Source organism: Gymnoscopelus braueri (genome assembly GCF_963280865.1).
Source record: "Gymnoscopelus braueri genome assembly, chromosome: 19".
NCBI classification, from domain to species: domain Eukaryota; kingdom Metazoa; phylum Chordata; class Actinopteri; order Myctophiformes; family Myctophidae; genus Gymnoscopelus; species Gymnoscopelus braueri.
The window spans coordinates 24,117,606-24,132,942 of NC_137621.1; the positions used below are offsets into that span (position 1 = coordinate 24,117,606).

The following is a 15,337-nucleotide window of genomic DNA, read 5'->3' on the forward strand; positions in this document are numbered from 1 at the left end:
ATAAAGAGTGTTTCAATAAGTGTATTTATCTTTTGTACATGATTGGTTGACTCCATTCAGTATTGTGGTTAGCTAGGAAGACACCGCCCACTTCACACAGGGTGTGATTTTTACTTTACTAGAGTATTTCCAGTACTTTTATTTCTACTCCACTACACCTCAGTCACTGCTATAACTACAGTATATCAAATTCTTGGCCGAAACCGAATAGAAAACACTTGGCCGAATGGCTGAAAATTATTATTAAAAAATAAAATAATAATAATATTATTTTGTACCATTGCTGTCATGGCTATGCCTCTGTTGTAGAGCTACATGATTATGGCAAAACTTATAACTATAATCCATATTTAGATCAGTTATTTAAAACATATTTTTAGAATTATGTATTTACTATAGTGTAGTAATATAATACAATGTGTCTCAAAACATTAGCATGCCATACAGTTGAATTATTGCAAATTAAATAAATATGATTTCAAGAAATTACTATCTCTAGGTCCTAGAGATAGTATTTTTTTCCCATCATTGATTAGAATGAATCATAGTCAGACGGGAAAAAATAATATCTCCACATTAATGATAAAAAACAACAACTCCACTTGTAGCTGTATTGGGTAAAGTGATGCAAGGACACATTCAAGTATCTGACAAAACAATGTATAAAGTCACCATACCAACTTTGATTAGGCATTATTGTGTTGTTGAAGTGGGCGGTGTCTTGCTAGCTAATCACAAAACTGAATGGAGTCAACCAATCATGTACAACAAATAAATACATTTATTGAAACACTCTTTATGATGGAAGAAACCATAACTTAAAAAAAACCAATTTATGTTTTTTTTTAAAGTTATGGTTTCTTATATAGGGCTATGCACATGTGTCATGTGACACTGGCCAATCACAGTCCTGAATAGACTGTGATTGGCCAATCACGGTGCAGGGTTAGGCGGGGTACATTTTTGTACATTTTTGTACATTTTGGCCAATCACAGCGCAGGATTTGTTGTACAAATATCCAAACCTCACTTATAGGGGCGGTTTCACCGCCCATAAATTGACATAGCTGGTTTCTGCCCGACAGCAGAGACGTGTCAATGACGTCATAGTGATGCCAGTAATTATGCATATTGAACATTTCAAAAAGATATTGAGTTAGTTAAATTAAACCACTCATTTGGCAGCTCTATAGGCCAGTCAAGACTGAATCTGTTTCTTGAAATAATGCATTGTTCAATTTAGCATGACTTTTAATTTTGCTGGCTACTCACCTTTCTCTCAGTTGTATACCAGTCATTTGTAGGGAGGGGGTCTACAGTACGTGAGCTCAAACTTTCTAAATGATTCAAATCATGGTTGCCGGTGTTGGGCAGGAAGGAGACAGTCCATTTACAAGCCCTCAGGGCTTTGAGAGCGACAGTACTTTATTCTACTCATGCCAGGAACAGAAAGACATATAATCAACATATATCATGAAATGTGCAGTATTATACAATGTGAAATGTGGACAACTAATATTTACAGTAAAAAGGGTATGGTGCTTTATTATGTATACTTTACAAACGCCAACATCTATTGTATCCTCATGCTCTATGATCTAGTCCTTAACATTGTTTACATTTATACTTTGTGGTAACATATTTAACAATGGAGTTCCTACTTATATTTATGGTCAAGTGGACACTCCTTAGAAAATATGTCTTTGTGCAGTCAACCTTTGCCTTGGTATCATAACCTGGTCTGTGTCAAACATTAATGTTTACTTATTCCCTTACAAAATAACAAGACAATAAACTCCCCCCCAACACTTGCACGAACACAGGAATGCATACAGGACAGTAAATGCAATCTGCATAGCAAAATCCTGAGTTACTTTAACTATGTTAATGAAACTCTGAAACACTTTCAGAACTACATTTACACTCAGCATTTTACTGTGCAAGTGTGCAAATACAATTATATCCCCCCACCCCCCCATTGTCTGGGTGAAGATAATTGCCCTTGAGAAAGACACTCATAATTAACTCACAATAAAGCAAGGCAGAGCAGAGCTGCTCGGTGGCCACCAGTAAGACTGTGGTTTGTACTGGGCAGATGAATGTGAATAACTGTACACTGTGTTACTCTAACTCAAGAGTGCACACATTTGTAGATTCTGAGTTAAATGAACATAGAGGATTTACTGTGTGAGTGTGAAGCAGGGAGCACCTACCATGGGTAAATAAAGGTATAAGAAAACATACATTTTAAGTGTGTCATTGAGACTACAGTATGTAGAGAGGAAGTGAGTGTCCATTACAGTACATGGTGTCTTTCCTGTCTCTCTCACTGAGGACCGTCTAGACTGCTAATCGAACAGAGAAACAGCATTCTCCATGCGACCAAGCACATTAACATCAAATTAGTACAAGACGGCAAACATCAGCTGCAACCATGAACTCATTGAAAAATCTATTCTGGGGATTGGAAGAGCAAAACAAATGAGAATATGCACAATATATACAACAGTGGCACGAGAGAAGCTGTGTCTGCTCCAGCTTAGGAGACACACACCGACATGGTATTTCTGGCTGGCAATTTGAGACGGTCCGATATATCGGCTTGACTGATAAATCGAGCCGATATTTGCATTTTGCACCATATGGGGACGGTGACTAAGGATGCCGATAAGGCAGGTTTCTTTTATTCCCCAAATAGTTTTTCAAATTTGTCAAATTTGTTTAGTTTGTTTCAAAATAGATAATTATGCCGATTGATGATGAATATGCTAATTATCCAGTACAATTAAAACTAATTTCACATGTATTTTGAATGCATAAGAAAAACATCTCAAGCGCTACTCTTAGCCAGTAAGAGCTTAAAGTGCTTGAAATGTAAAATAGAGTAAACAATAAATAGAATGAAAGGCACATGAACAGAATGGGATGCCTTTTTTAGGGTACAGTTTGCCACAGTAATTATGGATATCGAAATCTTAGAGTGAAACAGAATGGGTTGATATCGGGATTCCTGTTCTCCCAAATATCGGTATCAGCCTTGAAAAACCCATATCGGACGATTCTAGCTGGCATGTGCATACAGTACCTGCAACTGCTCCAACTCACAAGTGTGTATAGAGAAGTGTGCACCTTTATGTTCACTGAACAAATGACTACAACAGGGGTACTATTACTAACACGTACTCCTATCTCCAAGTGCTATTTCCTGGTGGAACAGAGGCCTTTTCTTTTCAGAGTTTCTTTACAGAGTCTCATTTCTAACATACCGTCCTTATTCTCTTGGGACATATTCCTGGAGCCAGAAGAAACTGGATCTTCTCCCCTCCGTCCTGCCAGGGTGCACTCAATGCTGGATTTGTGCCCAAAATCAGGTTAGACGGTGGGGGCTAAGGTTTCAGCACCCTGCCCTGGCTGCCAGGAGGCCTGGCTTTCTGTTGGAGACAGACTAACAGGCATGTGGCCACTTTCTGATTCACAGGGAGACTGTAAAAGATACAGAGTTCATATTAACTTCTTCTCCTCTGTCTCTGGTTTAAAGCCTCGACACATTGTAATTGAAAAGACTACTGCTACTCTATTCATTGCTATGCAGAAGCTTGCTAAGCACATTTTTATGGCTTTGCAGGCTCTCAAGGGGATTCCATCAAATAAATGTTGAAGTACCTCAATTTTTTTCCTGCAGGGCTGCAGTTATCTCTCAGCATAAAAATCATTGCCATACAACTGTGTAATTCTTTTTTTAATAAAAACTGATTTAAAAATAGTTTTGACCCATGGCTACATATGTGGAAAAAGTATACATTTCCGAAGAGCAGTAGTTCATAGTTGTCATTATCATAAAATAGACCACAATGGAAACACGCCATCCTTTTGAGTTAGAATACCAAGAACCAGCTACAAAGGAAACACGTTTTCCTTCGAGTGAGAAGCTTTGAAAGGCTTCTGTTCTCATCTTGGTTTCCTGGAGGAAAGACTGTTGAAGAGTACGGTGCATTATATATCGTCAGGTATCCCACAGTTCCTCACATGAAAGGGATCCAAATTTGTCCAAATCCTCTAGCTTGAGTCTGTAGAGAATTACATCATTGAAGGGAATTACGTGATCCTCTCCAATGAACGTACTCCGCACAATGTGAGGATAACATTTCATTAAGCATCCCATGCTGGTTCAGTCCTTCAGTATATGAACATACAGTTTTCCCTCTATGAGAAGGCTATTCCAAGTCCTTTCAGTCTGCAAGTTTATGTACATAGTTGACAGGGAAGTTCCCAGTCCTGGACGTGTCTCCTTCTACGTGACCAACCTGGTAGACACAGGGAACACAAGATTTTGTATTATTATATTCCACCTGTACAATATTAAATTACATATATTTTGAATCCTCTTACCAAATTGTATTTATCTAATGTAAAACAAGATGTACCTTCATTCAATAACATTATGTGCAGTAAATAGCTGTATTTTCACTCACCCACCAGTGGGGGTCATCAGTGGATGTGACCACAATGATCTCATCTTTGAAGAAGGCCAGCTGTTCGGAGCTGACCGCCCTGCAGTCCACGAGAGCCTTGACGCGCTTCTGTCGCGGCCTGCTGCCAGAGACCTGGGAAGGACGTGCATTGCATTTGTCAGCGTATTACCAGCAGGTTAAGATTGACTGTGAAATCTCATACACTCTTGCTAGTCTCATATGAACAGACATACAGGCATTTGTGAATGAAAAAATGTTAAACTCAACCGTCAAGATACCAATGTTACATGAACCCAACTACTTTCTATTATTATTTGTGATACTCCAACCGTTAACCACACATAGCGTTTGAATGAAATGAGAAGTATAGTGTCACCATAGCGTTCCGGCGCGGTCGTGGGGCAGGGGCCAAGAGAGGTGAGGAGGACGGAGCCGGGGCCGGCGCCGGGCTCAGGGACTGTCCCGGGGCAGAGCCAGGGCCACCTGCCATCAGGCTGCAGTACAGTTCCTCCTGGCTCCCCGCACAGGCAGGAGACATCACACCACACTTCGACTGCCCTCCGCCTCCACTGCTGGTGCGGCGGTACGAAGTGGTCTTCTCTGAACTGGAGAGGGTGTGACAGGTCAAAGTTACATGAAATTGCTCTAATCAGAGCTGGTCTGCTCTCATTAGAAGTAGTTTAGGGACAGATCTAAGCAGGGTGAAAATAGGAGGATGGAAAATTTAATGCAAACAAGGATCGTGTTAGCTGTGTTCTGGGGAATTGTAAAGCTGTGACAGGTGTTAATATTAAAGGTATCATGACATTCATTTTAACTTTTTTTATTTTCAATGTTTTATTTGGGGTTTTATGACCTCAATTACACCCAAAAAACCTGAACTTTGGATATTCTGTGGTCTGGGGTTTTCTGAATAATTAGGCTGAAAAGTAATCTGAGCTTGGCCCTTCGACAGTGAGGTCACAGTCGATTAATCCCGCCCACTCTCCTCCTCGCCCCTCCCCTCCCCTATCCTTTCCTTTGGGGGGGGCGGAGCAGAGGCGATGATTGACAGGCAAAATCCCTCACCAGCGACACCCGCAGGCAAAGATTTCTTTTTTCATTGCAGTTGAAAAGGCTTTAGAAATGTGAGAGAAAAACACCTGCCATGGATCACTGGAATGGAATTTTCACTTAAAACTTTTTGTACACTTTTGAAGGACCAGGACAAAGACTTTGAATGTGGTGTAAAAGTGAATGTCATTAAACCTTTAATAAGAGATTTCTGATGCAATTAACGATTCAGCTTTAGGTACTGTCCTTCAGCTTTAGGTACGAAACGATTCAGCTTTAGGTACTGTCCTCTGTACTAATACTCTGTACTAATAATAATACTAAAATGTATTATTATTGTCTCCGCCGGAGGTGGAGAGTATGTTTTCGCTTCGTCCCGCCGTGTGTTCACCTCCCTCCTAGCCAAGATAACATTGGTCAAGCTCCACGTGACACGTGTCAATATGTTGACACCAATGCCTTTGATTGGCTAGAGGGACGCATGACGAAATAAAATCCTATAAATAGGTGTGTCACTTCAAAAAGCCATTTATGTTTTTGAAGTGAGGTAAGACAGGATCAATCAGTCTTGATTGGAACAGTACCTTCCAGTACAAATCACCCGTCCGTCCGTGCGTGTGTGTGTGCCTCTGAGAACACCTAACATTGGTCAAGCAAAGGCGCAGAAGGCCAAAGCTAAGAAAGCATACTCATCTACAACAGTAACACAGAAGAGGACTATAGAGTTGAATTGATCCCACAACAAGGCCGATGTCTTAATACTGTAACAATTGGCCACCTTGATCAAATACATTATGTAGCACATAGATCAAACACACCAATCAACTGCTGAAACTGTTCAAGACAATGAAGATGAAGAAGACAGACAAGCATTTGAACAAACCAGTCAATTACGAGGACTCCCATATGACACATTGCTTCAAGAAGAATTTTTTTTTGATGCAGACACTACATATTCAGTCGCCCCTGCAGAACACCAAAAACCATGCGCATTCTACCAAGACGACCCGTTCTACCAAGACGACCCGTGCTATTTTAATAGCACGGGTCTGCTGGCGGAGACTTGTGCTCCGAGGAGCACATTTTCTAGTTATTACTCAGTCTACAAGCTAGATTAACCTCCAGTAGAGGGCGCTTTCAGCAGTGATTTGATGACTGTGGTTGTTGTGGTTTAGCAGCAGTGAAGCTCTGTTTTCTCTTACCTGACAGGCCCAATGTGGCTCTGAGAGTGAGACGCCGGGGCGACACTGCTTTGAGACCCAGAGTTGGCAGTGGGTTGCCCCTCCCAAGACATGGTCTGCCTCTGTCCCCGGAGCAACACCCCCTGTCCGTGCGGCGAGCGAGGCGGCCTCCCCCCCTGACCCTGGTTCTCTATGCTGGGGGAAGGGGGGCTGTGTCTGGTCTGTGTCTGGGAGACAGAGGGGTGGGGTGTCGGGTTGGAGCAGCGGCGCGTAATGGGGTTGCCCTCTTGGGTGGTGACGGAGATCTGTGGGTCTGAGCGGCCTGCGGAGGGGGTCAAATAAAGTGAGGAGTGACACAGGTTTAGAGAGATTTCAGTGAGGCTGAGAGATAGACATCAAAGCCAGGAGGTAAATGTTTTTTCCACTTACTTCCACACTAACTATGGAATCCCTATTTTGGGCATGTTCAAAAATGTAAATAACTTTTTTTTAAGATGCAAAAATATTCAGTTTTCATAAATGGTGAAAATAGCAGATCTACAAGCTCACAACGTATCGATTGGCTGCTTTCGCTTTATTTCGTTTCATGGTTAACATCAACATGTTATTTAAACGGAACAACTATCTGTATCTGATGCATGAGTTACTCATCTCCAAGAGGTTAAGGGAGAGGGTACATCACATTATGCAGACCTTTTGAAACTCGGGGGGGCTCACCTCTTTGGATGGATTTAGCTGGCAGCGGTGGTGGCATGGAGCCGCCGGTAGGTGCACTGTTGGTTGGCGGGGTTCTGTACAGGAAGTCCAAGTTCTCATATGTCTGACAAGGCCTGCCAGCGCCGTTAGCCCCACTCCAGCGAGAGGGGGCTCCGTTTGAGTGAGGATGAGAGCGGTGGTTTCTGGGCGATGGGCTCAACTGCAGGAGGGGGAGTGAAAGAAAAAGGGTTAATCTCCACTGTTTCACTGTGGCTTCTTCACTGCATTCCTCTTCTCTTTTTCCATCTTACTTTCCAAACCAATACAGAACTTGAGGTGAAAGAACCAATAATGCTCTGTCAAAGGTGGTGAAGGTGTGATATGTTGGGTGAACAAAAAAAACATCAATAGATGAGTTTTATATTTAGATATTTCTGGCTGAGGGTTCTGAGGAAGTTCTTTTGACCAAAACATCAATGTCGCCTCATTAAAATACACACACCTGGTCTTCAACCTAACCAAAACATTTGCATTCCCTTCAACGGCTTCCAGTTGCTGCCCGAACCCGATACAAACACTGGTGATGGCCTACAAGGCAATAAAGGGCAGGGCACCCCTGCCTGTACCTTCAGGACATGATCCAACCCTACACCCCTTCCTGCTCACTTACACAGCTAATACAGGAAGGCTGTTCAAAGTAAACCATCCCTAAAATACCCTGGCCAACGCTCCACACATCCTAGACTTTTCTCCCTCTTGGCTCTCAAGCTGTGGAATAAACTCCCCCTTGCAGTCAGGACTGCACACTCAGCGCTTCAAACTAGAACTTCTCATTCTTTGTATCGCTTCTCTACCTTTTTTGATAGATGATAGTTAGGTACACTATGCAGATCTATGTTAGTTACTTGTTCACATGTTTTGTTATTTAGATTAGTTTTTCTTGACCACAAATGCTACGACTGTTATTTAGATTGCATGTTGTTTAGACAGATGCTAGGTGTGATGTTTACCAAGTATCCTTGTTTATTTAAAGCCCTACATTATTCTCTTTGCACTCTACTTACAGTATGTGACCATTTACCCTGACATTTGTTGACTAGGGTTCATGCCATTTACTCCGATTTCAAACTTTCAAGTTGCTCTGGATAAGAGTGTCTGCTAAATGCCTAAATTGTAAATGTATCTTCAAGTGGAAGCAGTCTTGTGGTGAATCTTGTTTTCTTGTGCACAGTAAAATTCTCAGTGCTCATTTATCCATTTGTAACTCGCACTCGGTTACACACATGTAACCAAAGGGAGCCTTAAGGGTCCATTGTGCAGGCTATCCGAGTTCAATTAACACTAAATATTTTACTGTGTGGTTGTTGACCTCGAGGCCGCTTTTGCCTGCACCTGCTTTTGACAGGTGTGCCCAATCTTTTCTGTTTTTCAGGTTCTGGCAGAGAGTGACAGACTTGCGAGGGTGTTTTGTTTTGTGTGTTTTCCTTTACCCTCTCATCCAGGTCATCCTCACTCTCATACAGCTCCTGAGACTGGGTCTCCCACAGGAACTCCACATGGATCTGAGAGTTGAACTTCCCACTCTGAGCCAGCTCCAGCTGAAACACAAAGGGAAAAACACTAAGAACACTCACTAGAGTAGTATTTATAATATGAAATGTCATGCCACGGAAACACTCAAAGGGTCAGCTATGATGAAATCTATCAAGCAGCAAGCTATGCGTGCTTCATCAAGGAGCTTATACCAGTCAACTGTTTCTGTTCTTATGTCTATAAGACAGAGGTTAAAGTGAAGAACAAAACAGGATATTACACAGAGCAGGTCTGACTCAGCCAGGCAGATGGCCGGTAAGAAAATACAACCCAGTTTATAGATGACACACACTGGGAGCTGATGAAGATAAGACTCCTAACGCTGGGGGTTTGCTAAGCTTTGCTGCATTGGGAGTTAGTTTAAAAGGTACCATTTCCAGCGATGGGATTTGAATCTTTTTGTCCTGGGATTTGACTCTCTGGTAAGTATTCTAATGATGCAACTTGATTCTTTATTTGAACAACAAACTACGACTACGGTTCCTGAAGTAGAACATGAATTGAGTAAGGAAAGAGTGAGGTCCCCACCAGTTCAAGACACTGCATGTGCTGCATCCTCCTGGCGATATCCACTGCAGTCTCACCCGCAGAGTTCACTGGAGGAAAATATAGAAAATATAAATAAGTATGTATGTATACATTTCATCGCATTGACGATAACGGTTGTGTTTGAACGTGCACATAATGTGCATATGTTTACCTGTGTGGAGGGTGGCCTTTCCTTTGAGAAGCAGTTTGAGAGACTCAGGCTTGTGGTGCAGGACACTGTAGTGAAGAGCTGTATTTCCTTCTGTTGTCCTCTTCTCCAGACAGTTACTGTATACACACACACACACACACACACACACACACACACACACACACACACACACACACACACACACACACACACACCTTTCAGTATAAGAAGACAGGCCACCGAGACAACCCTGTGGCTCCCGGAGTAAGATGCAGCATCATAACTGATCTACAAACCATTGAGGTAGGTATGAATAATAGTCTGAGCACTGACCTGTTCTGGATGAGGAAATCCACCAGTCCTAGAGAGCTCCTGTCCTCCAGACGCACAGCAAGGTGCAGAGGCGTCTCTTTAACATCCTAATAGAAGGAGAAAGGTAGAATTAATTTACTTTAGGCCAAGCTGAATGTGACACCCCCCCCCCCCACCAAGCATTTCTGATTTATTGTGATAGACGGTTACAGAGAGATAGGAAAGGCAGGAGAGAGGGAGAGTTGACCACAAAGCAAAGGGCCTTGGGTTGGATTCAAACCCGGACAAGTTGCAGGAAGAACTACAGCCTTATTTAAGGTATGCGCTCTTACCTGGTTGAGCCACCAGTGCGGCCACTGAATGTAATATTTAGCATTTTATCTGCCTCGTCTATCTGTGGTGATGTCATTAACTTGACATTTCAGTCCGCAAATACGTTATTGACAGCATGTTTTCATCTGACAGTGATGAAGTCATTTTCGCCCACAATGTTTGAATTTATATTAACTCACACTTAAGGCAAATTTTCCTTTTAGTTTGCTTGTATCAGTGTGTGCTTATGTCAAACATGGAAGGGGGCGGTTTCAATGACCCTATCTCTGAGCTGTGACCTGAAAGCTGAAATAATAAACGAGAGCCAAAAAATACACACACACACACACACACACACACACACACACACACACACACACACACACACACACACACACACACACACACACACACACACACACACACACACACACACACACACACACACACACACACACACACACACACACACACACAGCTGTCAGCAACGGTACACAGTATTCGCTCTCTGAGCAGGAAACCGCTGATTTGAGAAGGGTGGAATACGATTAAAGAAAAGATGAAGAGGCGTGGAAGAGAGGAAGTGTAGCGTTTTAACAGAGGGCAGAGGAGGGGATAACAAGATGAGAGGATGAGGAGAGGAAAAGAGAGGGTAAGATTTGATTAGAGGCCCTCAGAGATGGGAGGGCAGGCCGGCTTACAACCGAGGCCTCTAACTAACTACCCACAATGCACCCTGAACACAAGAGAACAATTAACACATATTTCACATACTGTAACCATCCACATTTGACTTTTCCGTTTTTAGACATTAGAGCCACTGACGTTCACACACACAGACAAAAACAGTGCTGTGGGCTCGGTCATATTAATCGGAACTTAAGTGCATGTTTGCACACAGCACAAGGGTGCATAAGTGTGTTCTAGTGTTTTCCACAGTCTTGAAAATGCAGGGTGGGCCATCCTGTCTAGAAGAGATGTCATTCCTGCTCAAAGAGCGTCATTTGGTTTTAATTCAGAGCTTTGAAGTCTTACAGTGCCTTTTAACAAGCAGGCGTTCACACATATTATATATGTATAAAGTATATACAGTATGTGTGTGTGTGTGTGTGTGTGTGTGTGTGTGTGTGTGTGTGTGTGTGTGTGTGTGTGCGCACATAGTCACATACACACATCTGCTTGCAAGTGCCAATTACCTTAACCTGTCCATCGGGGGGCAGTGTGAGAGACTTGGCCAAATCCTCGCCCTCGGCATAGAGCTGTAGAAGGGAAGTGAGGTTATGAGCCCCCACAGCGTCATACACACGGCCAGGATCTGCATCGTCTCTTCTCGGGAGGACGTACCGACGGTCAGCATACTTTGCCACGATGTACTCTTTTCTGGCATTCCTGGAAATGGATTTATTTTAGTGCTTCTTATTTTGTGTGGGGTAATATTTGTATTTATTTATGAATAGTATTATTTTGACATATGAAATCATAAATATTATTTATACATAATATATGAACTGGTCTCCATTTGACCAATCAAAAATCAGGAGAACTCACATGTCACTTTGGGGAAACGGCTTGACGTTGTCATTGGGAAGACCTGCCTCCATGACGTCATTGAACCTGGTGTTGCCGATACTGACTGCCAGCTGAACCATGACAGAGAGAATGAAATGAAGATGTTAGAAAGTAAAGTATAACAGTTACACCAAGCCTGTGCTTTCGGCAATTCTCGAAGTTATCATTCTGTGTGTGTGTGTGTGCGTATGAACTCAGTTATCATTCTGTGTGTGTGTGTGTGTGTGTGTGTGTGTGTGTGTGTGTGTGTGTGTGTGTGTGTGTGTGTGTGTGTATGAACTCAGTTATCATTCTGTGTGTGTGTGTGTGTGTGTGTGTGTGTGTGTGGGGGTGTGTGTGTGTGTGTGTGTGTGTGTGTGTGTGTGTGTGTGTGTGTGTGTGTGTGTGTGTGTGTTTTCAGTTGAGTTAAGTTTGCTCAGGTGACTCAGCACTTGCCAGCAATATGCACAGAATTGAACTATTATGGTTCGGCCCTACTGATGTCACTAAACTGTCACTCTCTGTGTCTATCGGTTTGTCTGTATGAGGTTTCATCAACATTCCTCACACTGATAACAGACTGGCAAGAAACACTTGAGGCTAACTTATCGTTTGTCGAACAACCGTGAAACTGGGGATTTTTTCTTACAAAATGAGCCTTGCAAATCCTTGTACGTTGAGCGCACACGTACAGTAACACATACAGTGTTTGTTTAAGTCTTCTGTAGAGTCGGAAGGGTGGGGTTTGCCCTTCACCCAATAGGCTGTGTGCAGTGGCATAATTTGCCTAAGGTGTATGTGAACCCATACACAGGATTTTACACCGCAAGGGGGTCCCCCAAGGAGGGGATTTTCCTTTTCCCCACATTTCCCAGAATGCCATGGGGCACAAGGGCTTATTAAGCTGCTTTACTATCATTTCATTGTGTAATTATTTGCATTGGGCCTGTGTTACGGGGATGTGCTATGGGGATTTATGTGTTGAGGTTTTCATTTAAGCCTAAGGTGCCTATAGTATTTATACCATGACTGATGGGGTATGTAGGAAGCATCAAGGTGTTTGAGTTGGTCTGTATGTATGGTATTTGCGAGCTGTTGCGGCAATAAAATAGGTTTTCCTTGTCTTCGAACGAAGCCACCAGTACAATATGGTAGGGTATAAGTAAGATAAATATTTTGTATTCGTATTTTAATGAATATTAATAAAAGGTTAATCAGGGGCCCCTTCGATACAAAAATTACCCATGTGAATAATAGTGAATCTACGCCCCGGGCTGTGTGTGTTTAGTACCAGTAGCTCTGAGGTGCTGAGTACATCCAGTGTTAGAGACTGGATCCTGGAGTAGTGAACCCCCAGCTCTCTGTGGATCCCAGAACATTCTATACAGGTCAGGATGCCCAGGTTGGTGGACAGCCATGTAGGATCTGAGACACAAGAGAGACAGGGAGGAAGACAGGAGGAGAAACAGTCAGAGACAGAGCGAGTAAAGGGTGCCAGGCAGACAAAAGAGAAAGAGTTTGTTTTTTCCTCCACACATAAATACTGAATAAAATAATCTAAACATCCCATGACTTTCATTCATCTTAATTAATTTGATTGGCTGACCTGCTGCTCCACAGTCAGCACAGACCTCGTTGCCAGGCATGCGTCGCAGCTCAGCGATGACGGCTCGTGACAGGTCCTGAAGGCCGCTGTCCTGGAGGTGTAGCTGGTCTCCACCCAATGCCGTGTTCAGAGCCTCCTCCTTACTGTTCTGTAGCACCGACACCCAGCTGAAACCACACACACGTATACATACACACATATTACTGAGTTTCAACAGATTTCCACTGACCTGGTAATGTCACAACACCAATAATGAAATCTACAGGAGCAAATATCCAGTGGCCATGCATTTAGGGTACTATGTTTTGGAATAACCTGAATAGCCCTCAACTTCAAGAACATCTGGTCCTTACAACGATAACAATATAAGAAAGCACACACACGCACACACACACACACACACACACACACACACACACACACACACACACACACACACACACACACACACACACACACACACACACACACACACACACACACACACACACACAGTAAAACAGTCTGAATCGCACAGACATTTTAAAGAAGATAACTGGTTCCTTTCACTTGTAACATTTTGTTTTCAATTAAAATGAATAACTTCAAAGTGATATCTCACTAGGGAAGGAGGCACGATGCACAGCACAGACTCGTCATAACAAGAACAGCCAAAGGACCGGCAATTCATTTTCTCCCCAGGCTAAAAACAGATCCAAACAACCCATCATAGTGCTTAGTCATCCAAGTGCCACTTTCACCCCACCCCCCCCCCCCACACCGTTTACATAAGCTTCATGCAGCCCACCTCTCACACTTAACCTCATGTCCTTCGTTTCTCATGCTTGTCGCTTCCCCTGTCCTTTCAGCTGTGCCCCCCCACCCCTTCCCTCCTGTTCATCCCACTCACCCTTCCTCTTCCTCTCCACATCGTCTCACAGCACATCAAAGCATCTGCACACAGGCCCACACACAGGGTAGGGCAGGAGATAGAACCCCCCCACCACCCCCACCAATACACACACACACACACACACACACACACTACCCATGCACCCACACATGCATACATACGCATGATGTTGCACAAGCAGACACACACGTTCTTGCTCAGCTTTGTGGCCCCCTCCAGAGATCGGCCCCGCCCAACACCAGCTGGGCCAGGGGCCTCCAAAAGGACAACTACAACTTCTCCTCTTCTCTCTCTCTCCATCTCTGTTTGTCCATTGTTTGTTTAGCCCTGTTTTCGGCAGTCTCTCAATGGTGTAAGTGTTCAGACTATGCACACCTCTCATCCCACTGACATGTATGAATGCATCTTTATGAATTCATTTCTTTCTTATTTTTAACCTCTTAAAGCCTCTATACTTAGTAAACAAAAAAACATTGACAGGGGTCGGCTCTGTACTTGATCGGCTCTTTTCCCCCCTCTGCACCAAATCTCTCCACCAAAAACAGAGCCAATCAACAAGCTCACAACGTGTCGCGTTGCGACGTGTTGTGAGCTTGCAGATCTGACATTTTTGGCGAATGTTCCCCCCAGAGTAGGGATGTTAGGATTCAAGTCGTTAATTGCCCTACAGCATGGTATTTTTCTCCATTTTGCACCTATTCCTTAACGTGCAATCGTGCATGTAAAGACTTGATCAGACAGTCGGTGAAGAAAGGTAAGGAGGGTGGGGGAAAGTGGAGAAAGACAGACTCAAATATACGGTAGCAAATGAAAAGAGGGTTTCAGCGCTTACATCATACATTCCTGCTCATCTTCTGCCTGGAAATGATACGTCCGATTGTCTAAACACACACACAGTACAAAGAGAAAGGGTGGCATAGTTAGTATGAACAGACACTCTGAAAATTCACTGTAAGATCCTCAGTGCTAATTTAAAGCTGCAATCTGTAAGTC

At 43.2% G+C, this 15,337-nt stretch overlaps 1 protein-coding gene across 2 annotated transcripts in view; it reads right to left on the reverse strand.

The window, feature by feature from the left end:
• Nucleotides 1-1,320: 1,320 nt before the first annotated feature.
• Nucleotides 1,321-15,337, reverse strand: part of asap3 (ArfGAP with SH3 domain, ankyrin repeat and PH domain 3) — a 37,882-nt gene continuing 23,865 nt past the window's right edge. Inside the window, exons 13-26 of one of the 2 annotated variants that reach the window (XM_080413730.1) lie at nt 15,177-15,225; nt 13,453-13,619; nt 13,138-13,271; nt 11,847-11,938; nt 11,495-11,687; nt 10,008-10,093; nt 9,696-9,811; nt 9,524-9,591; nt 8,893-9,000; nt 7,424-7,622; nt 6,728-7,028; nt 4,849-5,077; nt 4,477-4,604; nt 1,321-4,304 (exon numbers count right to left, since the gene is read on the reverse strand). In XM_080413730.1, the coding sequence (XP_080269856.1) occupies nt 4,292-4,304; nt 4,477-4,604; nt 4,849-5,077; nt 6,728-7,028; nt 7,424-7,622; nt 8,893-9,000; nt 9,524-9,591; nt 9,696-9,811; nt 10,008-10,093; nt 11,495-11,687; nt 11,847-11,938; nt 13,138-13,271; nt 13,453-13,619; nt 15,177-15,225 (1,883 nt within the window). In that variant the 3' untranslated portion in view covers nt 1,321-4,291. Of the gene's footprint in view, nt 4,305-4,472; nt 4,605-4,848; nt 5,078-6,727; nt 7,029-7,423; nt 7,623-8,892; nt 9,001-9,523; nt 9,592-9,695; nt 9,812-10,007; nt 10,094-11,494; nt 11,688-11,846; nt 11,939-13,137; nt 13,272-13,452; nt 13,620-15,176; nt 15,226-15,337 lie in introns of both variants that reach the window. The other variant, XM_080413729.1, reaches the window with a different exon arrangement.